The 20,483-nt window shown below is 48.2% G+C and overlaps 1 protein-coding gene across 1 annotated transcript in view; it reads right to left on the bottom strand.

Annotated features, from left to right (window-relative positions):
• LOC138448430 (NACHT, LRR and PYD domains-containing protein 12-like) overlaps positions 1-20,483 on the bottom strand; it is a 434,278-nt gene that overhangs the window by 200,835 nt on the left and 212,960 nt on the right. Inside the window, exons 5-6 of the mRNA XM_069604690.1 lie at positions 10,250-10,315; positions 2,827-4,552 (exon numbers count right to left, since the gene is read on the bottom strand). Of these exons, the coding sequence (XP_069460791.1) occupies positions 2,827-4,552; positions 10,250-10,315 (1,792 nt within the window). The remainder of the gene's footprint in view (positions 1-2,826; positions 4,553-10,249; positions 10,316-20,483) is intronic.

The following is a 20,483-nucleotide window of genomic DNA, read 5'->3' as shown; positions in this document are numbered from 1 at the left end:
TATAGTTGGTGCATGGTGACAACTGTCTGCGTGTAGTATTGAATTGACCTATGTCTCTTTCCTGAAGGTCCACGTTTCTAGTTCATTGGCATCTGAGTGTATTTTTAAATCCAAAAAATTGTTTGTGTTCTTATCACACACTCCTGTGAATTGTATCCCAAAGTTGTTGTTATTGATTCTGTTCGTGAATTCTTCAAATTGTGATGGTGTTCCTCTCCAAATTAGGAAGACATCGTCAATACAATGAGTCCAAAGTATCATCCTGTTTTCAAATTCTTCATCCTAAACATTCCCATGAATAGGTTGGCCAGGGCCGGAGCATATTTTGTGCCCATGGCCACACCTTTCGTCTGCTGGTAAAATGTACTGTCAAACATGAATATACTGTAGTCCAATGTTGTCTGTAGCATTTCTTTTATCATATCTACCTGTTGGTAGGATGAGGCTGAGTCTTCCCTAAAAGCGTAATCTATAGCTGTAATTGCCAATTTGCGTTGTATCGATGTGTAAAGGGCGTTGACATCTAGAGTGGCCAGGATGTATTCATCTTTCCATTCAATCAACTTCAATTTTTTAATCATATTAGTGGTATCCTTCAGAAATGATCAGAGTTTACTCGCTCTGGGTCTTAAGATGGTATCTAAGTATTCAGAGATTCTCTCTGTGGCCCATCCAATTCCACTTAGAATCGGTCATCCTTCTGGGATTTTTTCAAAGGGTTTGTGTATTTTGGGGAGGAAGTACATTGTGGGTTCTTTCATAAGCATGTATGATTTTTTCTCATCTGTTACGAATATGGGAATAGAAAATGGACTAACGGTGCCACGGTAACCATGGCAACGAAAATCAACAAGTAGGTAATGGCGCCGGCTCTCTCGCGTACGAGAAAAGCCAACACGGACAATCAAGACATCGGTAAGGAACAGATAGATACTAAACATCACGCAGGAATGTATAAAAGATCACAGACTCTGTATATGCGTTATGCGTGCAACACAGGATGAGGATAAGGATCTAACCTTAGGACAGCTGCATCACTGCAGATAAACAACCAAGTAATAAGTAGTTTAAAACATTACTGATACAAAAAGGTCGTGTAGAAAGTAAAGTAACAACACATACATTACAATACAAACTATTTATGCTTGCAGGGATCTAATCCGTTTACTTCAATCAGAATATGAAAAAGGGTACCGAAGAATGATGGTAAGAATCTGACTATATAAGTGCATAGAATGTCATATAATTGAAATTAACAATCTGTGGATTAATGGATACAATATTTGCAATTTTAACAATACAAGTGAATAAGATGATATACTGTTATTTATTGAAATAAGCTAATCACAATGTGCTACTAAAGTCAATGTACTTTAGTTACTGTGACACTTATAGATCAACAAATGATAAGGTGAAGTGCAAAGAAAATCTGTCTCACATCTGGTATCTCCTTCTATTCCTTCTCCTTTACCCCCAACAATCCTCCCCTATACCAACCCTGAATTTCTGGCATTTACTTTAATCAATTTTTCATCTATTATTATTTTTTTTCTTTTTGTTTAATTTTTCCATTGTCATTTTCCATTTGCCACATGGTATTTTCAACATGTGCTGTTTTGGTTATATGCGTACCTAATTGTACATTGTTTTAATTGATACGTTATAACGTACTGTTAACAAATGTTTTGTGTGTGATGTAATGGATGCACAAAAACAACAAAAAAATATTGGTTCTTACAATAACATATGAAGTAATTGGCACAGATTTGATAAAGGCAAACCGCTGAAACATATGTCATCAAAAGGACATTTTCATTAAAAATACCTATGAAACTCAACTTGCTGCATGATCGCTTTGAGTATTTTGTTTACATTGTCAGGTCTGAGCGGTATTGGCTATTCATCGCCATACCCAATTGAGACGCGACAAGAGTGTGAATAAAGGAAGAACAGCAAAAATTGATAGTCAACAAGTCTCCGAGACAAACATAAGTCAATCTTACAGGTGTTGCCGAGCATGCCAGTCATCAAGATAAGAGCCATTTTCAACAAACAATAATACATCCATGCAACACTGTAACAAGCACCAAACTACCGAGCTGTCCAAATCGGTGTCAGGTGGGCGGGCGTTGCAGGCACAATACAGGGTGGCGTCTATGGCACTAGAAAGGTGACTCTGAGACAAACGGGAAAGAAAGCTTGCTTGGGAGGGCACATGCAGCAGGGCACGCCAGGGTGAACGAAAGCATAGGGAGAAATCAGACCCCCCCAGGGCCAGGTATCCCCCACATGGGAGCAAGGACACCCTGTCTTACTGCCTCCAAACATACCAAAGCCTCATAAATCACGACCTCTAAGCAATTCTTCCCTTTCTTGCGACAGAGGTATACAGATCAATATGCTGCCCTAGCCATGAGAGTTATATTGTGAACCAACCAACATTTCCAGTTGCCATGACAACCATATTCTCTGTTGAGAACCCCCTTCTGTTCTCTTTTACCTGTAGTAATAGATTTGGCCTTTTGGTGGCGCAAAGCTCCACAAAATGCACCAAAAGCAAAAATTAACGCTCAGAGTGCACAATGGAAACATTAAATAAAAGAGTAAGGCACTGTGATTATTGTTAATAAAAGATAAACTAACATGCAATTTTCAACAAGCACAGTTTGGCAAAGCAGCAACTTATTTATACTCATAGAAATGATTCACACTTTTTTTCCCATAGGTGACTAAAATAATTAGGGGCCCTTTAGAATTTCCTCATTACTTTATCATCAGTGTAACAAAATGCTTACCTCTGAGAAGAAGAAGAACTCCCAGTCTTACCTCAGAGTCTGGACACTGTACAAAACAGGAGAAAGTCTCTCCAAACCTTCCGTCTGAATGAGGCAGGAATCCAGGTTCAGACTCTCAATCTCTTTACAGCATCCCAGTATGTACGAAAGGATAACGCAGTCTACTGGAGTGAGGTACAAGTCAGAGAGGTCAAGAAGTGGGCACTGTCCCACTGTCTCACGCACAAGCGAGCTGTTACGGGATTCAAAGAGGAAAGAGAACATGTCCAGGAGCTTTTGCTTATCTTCATCCTCCCTTAAGCCTTGTAGCTCTTGATGGACTCTCTCATTCAGCCACTTGATGACTTCCCGCGTTGCCTCCGCAGAGAACTTGCCAAAATATCTTTCCAACATTGACCTGCTTGGAGGATGAGAGAGGCCAGCAAGGAAGCGAAAGAAGATTTCATATCGTCCATCTCCACAAGTGCTGGCTGAATCCATTAACTGCTTAAAACCTTCCTTTGAGTAATCCAGGTAATACAATGAGGCAGCCCAAAACTCCTGAATGGTGAGATGAAGGAAAGAACGGGTAACTCTGGACTGGTCATTAGCTTGGGTGGTCTCCGTCATGAATCCTGACAGTAACTTTGTTGCTCTCACATCAAATGCTGCCAAATCGTTATCGTAGAAAACTAAAATGCGGTTTTTGACTCCATGGTCCGCCAGCCTTGCAATCTTGATCAGATCATTTCTATCGCAATCATAGTCAATGCTGTGGTTTGTCAGTACATTTGAGATATAATTCACAAAGAGCTGAGTGATAGTTTTAGGTGGAGCTAGGGGCTTTCCCGCCTGTTTAGTGAAGCAGCATTTTAAGGCGGTGCAAGTGATCCAGCAGTAGGACGGGTTATAACAGAGTGTAAAGAGAATCCCTGTGTCCCGCACGTATTGGAAAACATCTTTCCATATGAAATCATTGTTGTAAAACTTGGAGAAATACTCCTCCCTCTCCTTTGAGAGAAAGCCCACGATCTCAGCAGATCGATGAAGGATGCCTGTCTGCAGTTTTTCCAGAGCTATGGGTCGACTTGTCAGAAGCACTGTAGAACCCTTGAGAAGCGTCTGCCTCAGCAGGCTGTTCATAATCCCCCCAACAGTACTAACTTCTATGGGGCTGCCACACAGATCCCGCAATCCGTCGTTGCTTAGGTCTAATTGACTTCGGCTCTCATCCAAGCCATCAAAGATGAAGAGCAGTTTTTGTGGGTCGTTCAGGATCAGCCCAAGGTTTTTCTTGAGGAAAGGATATTCTGCAAGGATAAGCTGTTCTAAGCTTATATACATGCCGTCCTCATTATGGTGCATGTCTCGACATTTAAAGAAGAAAACATATGCAAACTTCTGGTAATGCTTTCCTTGTACCCAATCGAAGACAAACTTGTGCATTAAGGTAGTCTTGCCCACACCTGCCACTCCGGTCACTATCACAGACTGTGGCACACGATGTGATCGGAAGCACCAGCGAAAGAGTCGGTTGGGGGTTATGCGCTCCAGCCCGGTCTGCACTTTCCTTCGTATATGATACTCATGGAGTTCACCAGTTTGAAGAGCCTCATGTTGACCTTGCTTCCTTAAGTGACGGCCTCCTATCACCACTAGTTCTATGTATCGCTCAGAAATAGGGAAATTCTGAGCCGGGTGGGACTGCCCAGGAGGCCTGCATTCTTGGAGGACATTTGTCTGCCGAAATAGGTGGTCCTTGAGCTCTTTCTGAGTATCTGCAAATGGAGAAAAAAGGAATTGTGTTTTACATTCATTATTTTTGCATGTGACCGAAATATATTATGACCCATTCATCATATTTCTATGTAACAAAACTTTACAGAGCACGTACATGTGATGCTACTTATATTAATGCTGTCCCTTGTTTCTCGTTGATGGTTATGTGACCAAATCTTCAGTGACTCCTGCGGGCAGTTGACATGAGTTTTGACCGATGGTCATGCATAAGGGGGCTACTCCTCTTGAGGGTATTAGGCTCCCTGTAAAGAGCATACCTTGGTTTGATGAGCCCAGTTGCAAAGCCAGCGCTCATGCAGCCAGCAGGGTAAAGTATGAGTAAAGACAGGGGGCGGGGGGTGAGAGTGTCAATTACTGGCCACTCTCAATGTACAAACCTATTTCTCCACTGCATTCTGGTGCAGCTGAGAGGTGAGTTTAACAAAAATCCCTTAGTCTGTTGTATTGCTGAATCTAGAGCGTGTGCGTCACTCTGATTCTTGAAAGCAGCTCCACACATGGCAAGTCTCATTATGAGGGACTAGGAGTGAAGGCTTAGGAGGTCTACATAGCTGTTCGACAGATATCAAAATCAGGGACCAGATCCCATGGTAGAGTAGGCCCTGAGACGCTCATGCACGACCTTCCCAGCCCATTTGTACTACTCTAAAATTCATTGGACAATCCACCTGGACAGGATCTGCTTGGTAACAGTCCTGCCCACTCAATCCCCAACCCAACCAATGCAACTCTGATAATCCGTCCTGATGTCCCCCATCTGAGAGACTTAGTATCTTAGGGCCTTTTTGGGGTCCAGACAGTGAAAACTCTCCTGTACCTTAAATGTATGAGGTGCTGGGTAACAGCTTTTTTGGGAAGGAATGTCAGCCTCACCCTCACCCTCACCCTCAAAGTTACATTTTTGTTGGGGAATGCAAGGTAAGTAGAAAGTTTAAGAAGACATAAATGTGGCCACCAGAGCCAATAGCTTGGTTAGGCCTTTCAGGGCCGAGGAAAGACCAAATGTTAGCATCATTAATGGGGAAGGGGTTTTAAAAACCAAGAACTCCAGGCACTTCCTATCCTTTGGATACATTGACAAAGATAATTAGACCATTCAGCCACCCCAGCAAGTTCTGAATGTTAAGGGCCTGGAGGATATGTCCCAAGGACACTACCTTGAACTTTCTTGTGCAGGTACAAATCTAGTCTTTAGATCTCTCCATGATCTTGCTCCCCCTTATCTCTCCTCTATCCTCTCTTTCTACACTCCTTCCTGCTCCCTTCACTCAGCTGACCACTTCCTTCTCACTGTTCCTCCTTCCCCATGTGCCTCCTCCCGTTTCCGCTCCTTTCAGCTCCTAGCCCCCCTGCACTGGAACTCCTTACCTCTCTCGATCTGCTCTATACCTACCTTCTCCTCCTTCTGCACTTCCCTGAAATCTCTCCTTCTCCATTCCCCACCATGAAACCCTCCCCCCCTCTCATTCCCTCTCCTTCCCTCGAATCTTCCCTATGATCCTCTACCTTCCCCTTCCCTCCCTCATTCTTGCCCTTATACCCCTTCTGTTTCCCTCCCCCGCCCCTTCCTCACCCTTTCCTTATTCCTTCACAGTTTAATTGCTCTGCTTACTGTTTTGTTGGTTTGATTCATAATTGTAAATTGCTTCTACTGTTATAATGTTATATGTATTCTGTTTTTAAAATGTAAAGCGTTTTGGATTAAAGTGCTATATAAACACAATAAATACAATATAATACAATACAATTCAATACAATACAAATAAATCCTTTAGCTTTAAATCCAAGGTGGAAATGGAGCAGAGCAGAGCCTGCAGGCTGTTGGACAGTTAAACCTAGGGACTATGCCATAGTTTTGAAGGCCTTAAACCTCTCCAGGGAGTCGTCCACCTTCGCCTCAAACAGGTTTTCACTGTCCAACGACATTTCAAGAAGCTTTGCTTGGACATCCAGGGCAAACCCACACGTCCTCAACCAGGAATGTATGCAAAGGACATGGACATGCCCATGGCACAAGCAGCACAGTGGACAGTGTCAAAGCAAGACTGCAGAAACTCTTGCATGGCCTCAGTGCCATTCTCCAACATGGATATGACACAATACTTCACAAACCACACATGGTGTCGGTATAGGCCAGGGAGCAGGCTGCATTTTCAGCGGTCAAAATCTTTGGACCCATGGCACCGAGCTTCTTACTCTTCCTGTCGGGGGTAGTAAGAGTGCAAGTTGGCCAACTTAGACACTGGGTGGTGGGGGGCGCTTTTCTACAGTCAGGGCCAAAGTGGGATTTAGCCATGCTTCCCTGTTTGGGGCAGCAATCACAGGATTAAAAGGGAAGAGCGCAATTCAGTGGGATGACAGTGCTGCAGCTAAGGATGAAAGCACTGGGCTTTAATGCCCACAGGCAAAACCAAATGACAGTGGAGGTGAGCAATCAGAACCACGCCAGCAGGTGTGCAGTTCAGGTCTGAAGAGCTGCCTCTTCTGGCTTGGTTAATTAAGCACACTAGGGGCCTCATTACACGGAAGGCGGTAAACCATGGTGCTATTAGCACCATGGTTACTGCCGGTACCATACCGGTACCACCATGGAGAAAAGGGGAATTACCACCCCATTCCAAGGTTGGTAGGGCGGTAATTTCCCCTTTCTCCATGGCCCTTCCCATTCCCATTTTTGCCCCATAGGGCATAATGGGAATGGGGAAGGCGGTAATTACAGTACAGCAAATTGTGGTACCGTAATTAGCACCAAGGTCCCTTTGCGGGTCCCAACTTTAACGGCTGGTCTACACAAGGCGTTAAGGTCGGGTCCCGCAAAGGGACCTCGTAGTAAGGCGGTACGGGTTAACGGTTACCCGTACCCTTACCGGTGACCGTTAATCCTTACCGCCTTCCGTGTAATGAGGCCCTAGGTCCTTTTTCCACCACTGGTGGCAAAGCCGGAACCACTGCCTCCAGAGCCTTTGTGAAGTTGTCAAGCATCTGCACCTGAATACCTTTCACCACTCTGGAGTAGAGGAAACTGATGGGAATTGTATTTTGACTTCTTTTGCCAGTGCTGATTCCTTCCAGGGGCCTTTGCCATCCCTGGGGTGGGAGGGACATCTCCTTTTAAAGGATGAGGAGGAAAGGGTGTGATGTTTAATTGTCACTGGGGGAGTCGGACCTGTAGCAGCATTTCTTTTGTCTTATCCTTTTGAATCACCATCTTGAGAGAAAGGTTCCTCCTATTTCTTCTCTGGAACCTGGGATGTCTCTGGGGAAGGTTCCAAAGTTGGAGATTTTGACCGAGTGTGACAGTGTTTGAAGAAAAGTGTACACGTGTGTGGCCTTCTCCCAGAGTGCGTTCTGGGGCATCAATTGACATGATCCTCACTTAGCTGCAAAGCATTCTACACTAAGATCCCACGTGGACTTCTACTGCATACAAAACTTGCACAGCCACCTTCGAGGGTTGAGACATAAAGAATACATTGCAAGGGGCATTCCTGAAAAAGCACACTAGTGCACAGAAAAAAGGAACTGATGTCATGGATAGCCGGTCAGATAGCACAATGAGTTAAGTGCTCGCCCCAGATATCTGTGCGTAGCCTGCTGTGGCAGGTTCGAATCCCGGCAGGGTCAATTCAGCCTTTCTTCCTTCTGAGGTCGATAAATTGAGTACCACTCTGTGGGATAATAATGCCTTATGTTATTTCGGCGCTCTGAGAACTATGGGTGTCTAGCGCTCTATAAAAATTAAGTTATTATTATTATCGAATGATGCTGGCTGCTTTTCACAGTCGGCATTATGGGCACAGAGTGGCAACCAAGCGGAGCTGCGTGGGGCAGCTCAGCGCCCCTGGTGGCTGAAATGTTTCCAATGTCATCTGACCCTGGAGAAGATGTGGCTAAAATCAGGAAAAGCTGTGACAGGACTCCACGAGAAACAATAGCGAGAGAAATGAGAGAAGGAGACCGAAGGAAGGAAGATGGAGACAAGGAAAGTGATAAACCAAAGTCCAGCAAAGTGCCTGAAAATGCAAAGAGGACCTAAGTTAAACAGGTTAGAGGAAGGAATGGGAAAACGTGGTGGAGTGAGCATGAGAGGGGAGAGAGTGGGCTCATAAAAGCATGCTGATTTGGTCGAGGGGAAGGAGAAAGAAAAGTTGCAGAAAGGTGGGAAGGAAGGAAGTACTGCAGTGGAGCATGGGGTGACCCAGACTCCAGATACTAGAATGACTCCTAAAATGGTGGAAACATTGGCACAGTGGGAACATCTCGCTAGCCTTGCAGGGAGTGGAGATTAAGAATCCTGGTGCCCCAACGTGCTTAGAAGTTTGCCCAACTTCCGAAAACCACAAAAGGGAAGACGAGGTATTTACTAGGATGAAAAGCAGATGACAGAATCCTAACAAGTCACTGCACCCAAGAAAGATGTGAAGGGCACTCAAACCCCCAAGGACTGTGAGGGACATCTTGTCTGAATCTGATGAGACAAGCGATGAGGGAAAGAGAGAAGGACTGAAGGACTACGTCCACTGCATTTGATTTCCTTTGGTGGTCGAATCTCCACCCACATTCCCTTACCTTCCCTCCCCCTCAGTTTTGTGTTTTAATAAGGACCCTTGGAATGTGACACAGGCTTTTGGTTTTGTATTGGCCCCCCTCCTCTTGACAATACACGGTTTCAAAGGTCAATCTAAAAGCCAACTGGGACTGGGCTTTTATTTAGCCGTCTCCTCGCTCTTATGATTGTACCCTTTTTGCTATGCATCGGAGATCATGTGGGGATCTCACAACAGTAGAATCAAGGCAAGAATGGGTGATCCAACTCAGAAGGGATGCTGTTTTTGAATATTTTCCAATTACAACCAATTTCAACCATTATCTCTTTGAGAATTCCTTTTCCATCCTCTCTTACTTTGTTCTATTTATTTCTCGCTTTCCCATTTTTCTAATTTTCTGTTCTCCAGATGAGTAAGGTCTGGATACCCCTAACGGGGCACAGTATGCCACTCCATGACAAGCCTAGGATCGCTAACACTACTAACACTACTACCACTACTGGTGATCTGGTGTAGTAGGAAAGTAATAACATAAACTAACATAACATAAGAGTTAAGGATCAACTGAAATGTTGGCTAGAGAAGCCAGCACTGGGCAAGTCGGTAGATGGCGTGCAGAACTTTCAAAGAACGTACCAGTCCACCTAACACAATTATTTGAATCTTTATGCTTATGTTTATTTACTTTTCTAAAGTGTGTTGTTTTTCGGTGTCATTTTACCTAATGCTTAGGGTGATTGGAGTGCAATTCAAGATGTATCTTGATTTTCTTGTGTACCCCTTGTTTTACTGTCGTAATGCATTATGAATTGGCCGAAAGTGGGTGTTTATGTGAATAACAAATAAAAATCATGTATGTAAAACAGATTCAGAAACAAAGCCTTAAATTAAGAAAATTGTAAAAGATTGGGATCCCCAATTACTGGAAATTCTCCTACGTAAAATTCTACTGCATGAAGACAAATATTTCTGTAACTTTAAATCTGTTTAACTGGAAATAATCCATATATTAGTAACCGGAATGGATGACTGTTTTTTCATCACTGGATAATGTGCAGTCTCAATGTAAGAGGAGCATAGACGTTTCTGCATCCAATGCAATACATCAGAAGGAGTTTATAATTTTACCTCCCAAATCCTGATGGAGGTCGTGTCCATGTTCGTTTAGGAGCTCATCACTCAATATATTGCGACCTGGCAGGAAGAAATGTGATGAGAAAGAGAGTTTTAAAAATCTAAATATCTGATGACTTTGCCAGATAATCTTGCTCATTAAAAAAGCATCAAATGAATTGTTGCTAAATTAAAAGTTCTATGATAATGTTAAAGATACAAAACACCAACACAACGATGCGTGTACCAATTCCACTTTTAGTCAAAGCTTACCATCTTGCACACAGCACTCTCACTGCATAGGTTGGATGTAATTAGTCTCTAAATCTTTATTGGTCAAATGAACACCTAATGTACGTAGGAGCGCACATAGTGTGTTGAGCGCTCGCTGCTGAGATCTACCTTCAACATTAAGTTCACAGGTTCGAATCCCTGCACCATTGGCTCAGGCTGTCACAAACGTGGTGTTCAATAAACAGGACAGGGAGACTGCCAATAAGTCCGGTTTATTTAATGCCACTTGCAGTCTCATTTGCTCAGCTACAACTATTATACGTCCAGGGGCCCGCCGAAACACGTGTCTTGGGTTGCTGTTGGTACTCTTGTTCAAAGGAGGGTTGCCATACCATTTTGGTGCTGGACTGCTCAAGTGGGCGGGACAAAGACTGATATGCAAATGGATATTCCTCCTTTGTGAAAGGTACAGTGAGCTAAAACATGTGGTTGCAGACTCTGAGTGGGTGCATTCCCACAGAAAAGGTTATCATGCTGTATTCTTTATTGCGGGTCCCGCACTGACCTCTTTTTGAATGTAAAAGGAACTTGGGGTTGGTCACCCTAAGTTACCTAGGGTTATCCAGATGTGCTCACTGTGCTCAGAGTGTCACAGCTCCACCTCACTGATGAGGCCCGACTAGGCCGAAACAGGTGTCTGGGGTTGCTGTTGGTACTCTTGTTCAAAGGAGGATTGCCATAGCATTTCGGTGCTGGACTGCTCAAGTGGGCGGGACATAGACTGATATGAAAATCGATATTCCTCCTTTGTGAAAGGTACAGTGAGCTAAAACATGTGGCTGCAGACTGTGATTGGGTACATTGCCACAGAATGCTGTGTTCTTTATTGCAGAGGGGCTCCCTGACCTCTTTTTCAATACATACATAACATATCATATATCAGAATCTTCAATTTCATAAAAGAACACAGCATATATTTAAAACATGATTTATGTTTTAATTAGATTAAATAGGGGGGTAGCCCTCCAATTAATGATAAGAGGTTGCGATAAATAGCACTTAAACTAATTAATAGTAATGCATTAAGATGTTAAAAGACAATAAAGGACCCCCCCCCCACAGCTAGCGACCCAGGTCAAACAAAAAAATGACTTATTTCCACACGTGGCAGGCAGCCGCTGTAATTACAATTGACTCTGCCCCATATATGTGACTCCAGAATTGATCAGTACCTAGAGTGTCATCATTTGTAATAAAACATGCATAGCTCTTCAAATAGCGTGACCTCAACTTAAGGCACTGTATCAAGCGGTGCCTAGCCGACTCCATTGTAGAATTACATATCCGGCAAGATCGCTCTTCAAGGGGCAGAATAATCCAACGACCCATATGTTTGAGTGTGGGAAGTATATTCAGGGGGTAATTCATAGAATTTAGCGCACAAGTGGCGCACGCGGCTGGCGCACAGTGTGCGCGTGTGAATCTCTGCACCAGCCGCATGCGCTAAAATCCATTTCCGCGCACAGCGCATTCATGGATTTCAGCTACCAAAACAAGCCGTGGCGCACAGTGGCGCAGCGACCCTGCAGCAGCGCCAGTTACACCCCCAAGAACGCCCCTCGCGCAGGGTAAAGCCATCAAAATCCCCAATCCAGCCAAAGGGCTGCGCTAACCCTGTACCAGCACGGCAAGCGGGGTACGTGTATTACTGGCGTTCGCGGGAAGTTTCACACGCGATTGGCCCTGTGCGAGCGGGGTACGTGTATTACTGGGGTTCGCGTGAAGTTTCACACGCAATTTCAGCAGGGTACGTGTATTTCGGGGTTGCGCGGGAAGTTTCACATGCGATAGGCCCTGTGCGAGTGGGGTATGTGCATTTCGGGGGTGCGTGGGAAGTTTCACATGGGATTTCAGCAGGGTACGTGTATTTCAGGGTTGCGCGTCAAGTTTTACACGCGATTTCAGCAGGGTACGTGTATTTCAGAGGTGCGCAGGAAGTTTTACACGCCATTGGCCTGGGTACGTGTATTTCAGGGGTACACAGGAAGTTTTACACGCGATTGGCCTGGGTACGTGTATTTCAGGGGTGCGTGGGAAGTTTTACACGCGATTTCAGCAGGGTACGTGTATTTCAAGGGTGCGCGGGAAGTTTTACACGCGATTTCAGCAGGGTACGTGTATTCCAGGGGTGCGCAGGAAGTTTTACACGCGATTGGCCTGGGTATGTGTATTTCAGGGGTGCGCGTGAAGTTTCACACGCAATTTCAGCAGGGTAGTTGTATTTCGGGGGTGCGCGGGAAGTTTCACATGCGATAGGCCCTGTGCGAGTGGGGTATGAGTATTTCGGGGGTGCGTGGGAAGTTTCACATGCGATAGGCCCTGTGCGAGTGGGGACGTGTATTTCTTGGGTGCATGGGAAGTTTCACATGCGATTTCAGCAGGGTACGTGTATTTCAGGGGTGCGCGGCAAGTTTTACACGCGATTTCAGCAGGGTACGTGTATTTCAGGGGTGCGTGGAAAGTTTTACACGCAAATTCGGCAGGGTATGTGTATTTCAGGGGTGCGCGGTAAGTTTTACACGCGATTGGCCTGGGTACGTGTATTTCAGGGGTGCGTGGGAAGTTTTACACGCAATTGGCCTGGGTACGTGTATTTCAGGGGTGCGCGGGAAGTTTTACACGCGATTTTGCTGTCAGAGCAGGGAACGCATATTTCGGGGGTGCGCGGGGAGTCCTACACGTGAATTGGCAGTGTGGGTCCTCCCAGGTGTCCCCTCTACCCCCTCCACGGCCCCTGCAGGCAGCCCACACCACAGGGGACTACCCTGCACCCCTGGTCATGTCCCCCTGCACCCCCACCCCCCATCATTGACAGGCACCTGCCAGCAGGCCCCGACACATGTCCCCCAGCACCCCCACCCCCCCCACCCCCCAGCAGTGAACGGCACCTGCCAGCAGGCCCCAACACATGTCCCCCAGCCCCCCCACCCCCCCAGCATTGACAGACACCTGCCAGCAGGCCCCGACACATGTCCCCCAGTGCCCCCGCCCCCCCATCATTGACAGGCACCTGCCAGCAGGCCCCGACACATGTCCCCCAGCACCCCCACCCCCCCAGCAGTGAGGGGCGCCTGCCAGCAGGCCCTGACACATGTCCCCCAGCCCCCCCACTCCCCAGCATTGACAGGCACCTGCCAGCAGGCCCCGACACATGTCCCCCAGCCCCCCCAACCCCCCATCATTGACAGGCACCTGCCAGCAGGCCCCGACACATGTCCCCCAGCACCCGCACCCCCCAGCAGTGAGGGGCACCTGCCAGCAGGCCCCGACACATGTCCCCCAGCCCCACCAACCCCCCAGCATTGACAGGCACCTGCCAGCAGGCCCCGACACATGTCCCCCAGCCCCCCCACCCCTCCATCATTGACAGGCACCTGCCAGCAGGCCCCAACACATGTCCCCCAGCACCCCCACCCCCCAGCATTGACAGGCACCTGCCAGCAGGCCCCGACACATGTCCCCCAGCCCCCCCACCCCCCATCATTGACAGGCACCTGCCAGCAGGCCCCGACACATGTCCCTGACCCCCCCCACCCCCATCATTGACAGGCACCTGCCAGCAGGCCCCGACACATGTCCCCCAGCACCCCCACCCCCCAGCAGTGAGGGGCACCTGCCAGCAGGCCCCGACACATGTCCCCCTGTACCCCCACCCCCCCAGTATTGACAGGCACCTGCCAGCAGGTCCCGACACATGTCCCCCAGCCAACACGTCATCACAATCTAGATCCCTGGCTCTTATGGCCACCCAAATCCCACCCCACGCCCCCCCAGTCCAAACACCCAACCAAGCTTTACATCCACTCCAAATTGAAATCCCCATTACATGATAGATCACAAATAAGCAGTATGCGCATGAGTACAAGTCTGTCAGACCCACACAATGGCAACACATGACTGAGAAAACCCACATTGTGACATGCATGAAACCAATGAGAGAAGACCACACATTGAAGTAAGAAACAAAAATGTATTCAAGTCAAAATGAAGGGAATGAAATCAAAACACACAAAAATGCCAATAATAATCAAAATGCAGCATGTCCCAAAAAATGATAAATAAATAAAATGAGAATCCAAATTAATCCAAATGAAAATGTGTCCAAAGTCACCGTCCAACAAAGCAAATCCAAAGGGAAAGAAAAGCGTAATATCCATTGCTCCATGGTGAAGAAAAAAAAAGATGAATGAGAAAAATCCACTGTAAAACTATGTACAAATAGCAAATCCAGGGTCCATGAGCCCAACGACATAAATGAAACCTACAATGAAACCTACCTAATTACTAATTATATACAAAAATGTGGGGCATAGTCCATGCGCCCCAAATGAAAGAAAAAAGAAATGAAACTTAACACTAATGAACTATATACAATGGCGGCGGGCAAGTCCAACGGCTCACTTGTTGATGTCATGGGCCAGGGCATCATCAACTTACTGTTCAATGTCTTGGAGGCGGGCCTGTTCTCTGGCCCCGAGGTCTCGCAGGGATAACGCCATGTCCACCTCCAACTCCCTGCGAATTCCCTCGAGGCACTCAGCCCGCCTCAGCGCCCTGCGCATGGAGTTCTCTGCCCTGACCACTGTGAGCCGTGCCTCCTCCGCCCGCCGCCGCTCCGCACCTATCTGCTGGCCCAACCGCTGCCACACGGAAGACACTCCCATTCCAGGGTCCTCCTGCCCTCCGGCCGATGCCTGCCCACCTGATGTAGATGGCCCCGAGCCATGATGCCTCCCACCTTGAGCCTGCCGCTGCCTCCGATGCAACTGCCTCTGCCAGCACGACGGCATCCAGGCTGATGGAATCCACCGACGCCGTTGTGCACGTGCCCTGCCCGATGATGCCGGCACATCCTCCATCTGCTGGGGTCCAGTTGCTGTGGTGTCCACCCCTGCTGGACCTCCGACTCCCGACTGTTGCAGGGATGGGATCACCATGGAGCTGGCTGCATTGGTCAGGGCAGGTCCACAGGGGGCCCTGGTGGCATCTGGGCCGTAAGACGGCATGGAGAACGACTGGTGCATAGTCTCCACAGAGGAGGAGAGCGCCGCCAAAGTGGCCGACACATGTACAAAACCCCCGACCATGGACACTCCCAACTGGGCCACGTTGGCACGCTGCTCTTCGTGATGACGTGCGTGCTCCCCCCGGGAAGCACGCACGTCATCACGAATGTCATGCATGCGCAATGCAACACCAATCAGGACCTTCTCCATACGGCCAGGGGTCCCCTCGTTCGCAGGAAGAGGAGTGTCAGATGACATGGACATCCCCCCTACCTGCGGACGGGCCTGGGATGGGGCATCCCTGCTGGTGCATGGTGGTGCAGTCACAGTGTCAGGGACAGTGACATGCACAGGCCCCTCCATGGCGACCTGTGCTGCCTCCTGCTCCTGCCCCTGGACTGCACCACTTGCACCAGTGGTACCACCCCCACCAGGCCCCATGTGCGGCTCAGTAGCGGCCTCCTCCTCCTCTGTGGAAACCACCAACCTGGATGGCTCCACACTGTCTTCCGCCGTTGCAAGCCCCTGTGGGGGCTCACCCACCCCTTCCGCTGCAGCCGTAGTAGCAGACGCAGCACCAGTCCCCTCACTCCCGGACGATGGTAAATTCTGGGAGGGTGACTGGGCCTTGCGTCGCCGGCCGGTGGGGGCATCCCCGCCGCTTTGCTCCACAGCGCCGTCTCCCCCTCTTCATCACTTGCCGCTGTGTAGAGGGAGACATAGAACACAAGCATCAGGGTACTGTACAATGGTCCCCTAGACAGGAAGCAATAGCCGATGAGTGGCACTGTCAAACATCACTTCCATCATGTCCCTCCACAACACATGGGTCAGTGCAGGCAAAACACATGCAGTAACAGGCATGGGGCATGCAATGACATTAGCATACTTGTCCAAGGGACTCTTGAAACATACAATGCTGGTTTGAAACTCACATGCATCATGGGTCATGCCTATCACATACACACACTTCACTGTAGTTTCATCCATCTGGCCTCGTACCCCCCAGACACAGTGAATACAAGGATGAGTAGGCTGCATCAGTGAATCTGAACATTGTCGCAGACATGTGTCATGCATCCATGGCATTTACAAGTCACAGACACGCAAGTCAGACACAGACATGGACACCATACATGTCCATGACCGCAGCACCCATCTCTCACACCCCATCCATGTCCAATAACAGAGACAGGCATGCATTAATGCGTGCATTCCGCATGCTGCTCGGCATGTTGCATTGTAACACATGCACCTACCATGTGGTTCACACATTACTGGTCTCACCATGATGTCCCTGCACACACACATACGTACATGGCCTATGTCAGACATACAGGCAAGTATCAGACAACCAGCACCCTGCAACATGCCCTGTCTCACACAGCAATGCTTGGCCACTTACTGCTCAACTCCAGACGGATCTGCCGCTGAAGGATCTGGGCGTGGAGCGCTGGGGCTACGCGTTCCAGGACCCTCATCTGGATGGTACTCATGCTGCCCCGGCCCCCCTCCACGAGGCGCCGGGCCTTTATGAGGGTCCTGGACCTCAAGTCCTCCCAGCGCTTCTTGACTTGCTTGATGTTGCGGGTTGCCACCCCCTCCACGTTGATGGCAACCACAAAGTCGTCCCAGATCCTATCCCGTCCTTCCTTGTTGGCGCGTGATGTTCCGAAGAGGGCATCATAATGCCCCAGGACTGCTCCACCAGGACACCAACTTCCTTCTGACTGAAGCTGGTGGCCCTCTGCCCCTCTGGCTGGGGGTCGCCAGTGGTCTCAGATGGTGTTTGCCCCAACATGGCGACCCCCGAGGCAGGCGTGGGTGGGCAACTGGGTCCTGGGGCTGGGCTGTGCAGCGATGGTATCCCAGGCGGGAGTCTTCTGTTCCAGCAGGGGTGGACACAGCAACTGGACCACTGCAGATGGCTGATGTGCAGGCACCAAATAGCAGGGCACGTGGGCAGCAGGCAGTCAGGCAGCAGCAGATGGCAGGTAGGAGCATGCTCGGGGCTCTGGGGGGCAGGAAAATGGCCTTCAGGGCAGGAGCGTGGTCTTCCGTGTGTTTTCGCGTGGCCAGCTTGATACGGAGTGATTTGGCACATGAAAAAATTGTACGTCACCGTGTAATTCGAGGAAAGGTCCTTAGCGCGTAAGCCCGTCAGCGCACGTACACGATTTCATTGGACCAAAGGCCCTTAGCAGGTAAGTGCGTCTGTGACGTATCGCGCACGGGCGTTGCCCTTTCGTGTGTAAAACTTCCCGCGAACCCCAGGAATACACGTACCCTGCTGAAATCGCGTGTGAAACTTCCCGCGGACCCCTGAAATACACGTACCCAGGCCAATCGCTTGTGAAACTTCCCACGCACCCATGAAATAAACATACCCTGCTGAAATCGCATGTGAAACTTCCCGCGCACCCCTGAAATACACGTACCCTGCTGAAATCACGTGTGAAACTTCCCGCGCACCCCTGATATACACACGCCCAGGCCAATCGCGTGTGAAACTTCCTGCGCACCCCTGAAATACACGTTCCCAGGCCAATCGTGTGTAAAACTTCCCGCGCACCCCTGAAATACACGTACCCAGGCCAATCGCGTGGAAAACTTCCCGCACACCCCCAAAATACACGTACCCCACTCGCACAAGGCCTATCGCGTGTGAAACTTCACGCGAACCCCAGGAATACACGTACCCCACTCAGTATATGCGTGCTTTTTATTTGTGCACACTTTTGTAATGCGCAGGGATGCTACCGCCTGCCTTCGTGTGGTGGACGTGTTTAGGCCTGTGCGTGTCTTTGCCCGTGCGCGGGTTTGCCCTATTCGATTCCATGAATACGTGTGGTTCGCGTGCATGTGGGCGTTCCGTGTACTTCCCAGCAGTACTTCCCCTGTTACGCCTTCTTTTTCGCGCGTTATTCCCCATTCCGCGTGTTACGCCCCCTGTTCGGCCTACTTTTGTTGTGTGCGCTGCGCGATGTGCGCTTTCGCTGTGCGTTTCGCTGTGCGCTTAGCGCACGCTGTTTGGAGACGTGTGCGCCAGCGTGCGCCATGCACGGATTTGGTGCACAACCAGTGGGAAAGTAGCGCAGCGCCTTCCTTGAATCGCACGCGTGCGCGTGCGCTTGCTTTCTCACACTTGCGCTTCCTTGTGCCTGCTTGCGCTGGGATTTTCGGCGCACGTTTGTTCCATGAATCGGCCCCTCAATCTTAGATAAATAATGAATCTACATAATTCGGTTGAGCAAAGCTTAGATCTGTAGGAGTGAGTGTGTTATAATAGACACTCTGTGTGCTATGTACTGCATATAGTTTCTTTCTCGCTAAACAATCAATATTAGCAATGATGGCTATGATGGCTCTCCCACGAGCTTGGACGCCACAGCACTGACTCCCTCTTCCCTCTCCTTCCTGCACTTGCACGTTTGAATACTCACAAGGCATACTAGGTTTGTTCCCTCTTCCACCTATGCTCTTAAATATTGAGTTGTAATGTATTTCCCAACTTCTCCCTCCCTGCCCTGTGGGTGCTTTGAAACAGTATTTTCTTATTGTATAAGCGCCTAACAAGCGAGCAATAAATACAAAATAAATACATATCAAACACTCTAGATTTCCTTTTTTAAATACCGACTGCATTAGGGGCATGTTGCAAATCCTCATTTGCCAGACTGTGCATCTAACCCGATTTTGTCTCTTGTGTATCTGTATACCTGATGTAGCCCCCCGCACCATGAGGCGTGACTTTGCCAGACTGTGCATCTACCTGATTTTATCTCTTGTGTGTCTGTATACCTGATGTAGCCCCACGCACCATGAGGAGTGGCTCTGCCAGATCAGACCTGTCAAGAACCACCTGGATGTTGTAACAAGAATGCAATTCGCACTTACTGTAACAAGAGCCCTGATGCCTGAGGGTTTGGTTTGCTGCTATAAATGCAACAAATAAATAAATAAATGAGAACATGTAGTGAGCCAGTTCATGAGGGTGTACACAATTACCAGATACCAGGGATAAAACGAAAGAAACAGAAACAATCGACTTACAAAGGTAACATTAACCCAAGGGCAAGTGCTTCAAACTAAATAATACTAACTAAATATACAAAATGACATTATTAAGCATCGCTGGAGGCTGCGGGGAGGAGGCGGGGGGGTCAGAGGGATAGGGCAAGGGAAGCTCCCTCTTTAGAAAATATGTGAAGTTTAAGTCGAACTTAGAAGAGATCCGCAGTTTGGCTGGCTTTGATTGTTATGGGCAGGTTTAGAGTGGAGCGGATGAGTAGGGAGAAAAAGTAGAAGCGATAGGAGGTACAGGGAGGGTATAGAACAGTAAAGTCGAGTGCAGAGGATGATCAGAAAGGAACGAGATGGAGAGTAAACTGAGATACAATCAGACAGGTACTGAGGAGCAAGAACATTGATGGTGTTGTAGACTAGGAGAAGGAACTGGAAAAGAGATTGGTTATGCATGGAGAGCAGTGTGAGAGAGAAGTGTGGGGGGTATGGGTACGTTGTAAAGAGTGTGGTTAGCAAAGTGGAGGACTTTGTCTAGAGGGTGAAAGTTGTAGAGAGGAAAGCCAAGTAGTATGTTTGGACAGTAGTCCAGTTTGCTGAGCACAGGAGTGGAGATCAGAATTGTTGCCGGTTGTAGGGAATGTTGAAGTTAATACGAACAGCAGAGTCAGTGCTAGTGATGAATAGTTGCAGTTGTAGGTTGCTATCAAAGAGGGCCCCTAAATTGCAAGGCTTGGGTGAATGAGCAAGGTGGTCAGGTGGGAAAGAGATAGGAAAGAGGAGGGTAAGTATGGCATTGGGAGAAAGAAGACTTCTGTTTTTGAAGAGTTCAGCATGAAACATCAAAGAGCCATCCAGTGACGAATTTCAGTGAGACAGTTAGGGATCTGTTCCAATATGGCTGGGGTGAAGGAGAGAAAGGAGAA

This window comes from Ambystoma mexicanum, chromosome 1p (assembly GCF_040938575.1).
Source record: "Ambystoma mexicanum isolate Mex_15411 chromosome 1p, UKY_AmexF1_1, whole genome shotgun sequence".
Taxonomy (NCBI): domain Eukaryota; kingdom Metazoa; phylum Chordata; class Amphibia; order Caudata; family Ambystomatidae; genus Ambystoma; species Ambystoma mexicanum.
Note: the sequence above shows the minus strand (reverse complement) of the source record. Positions and strands in the feature narration are given on the sequence as shown.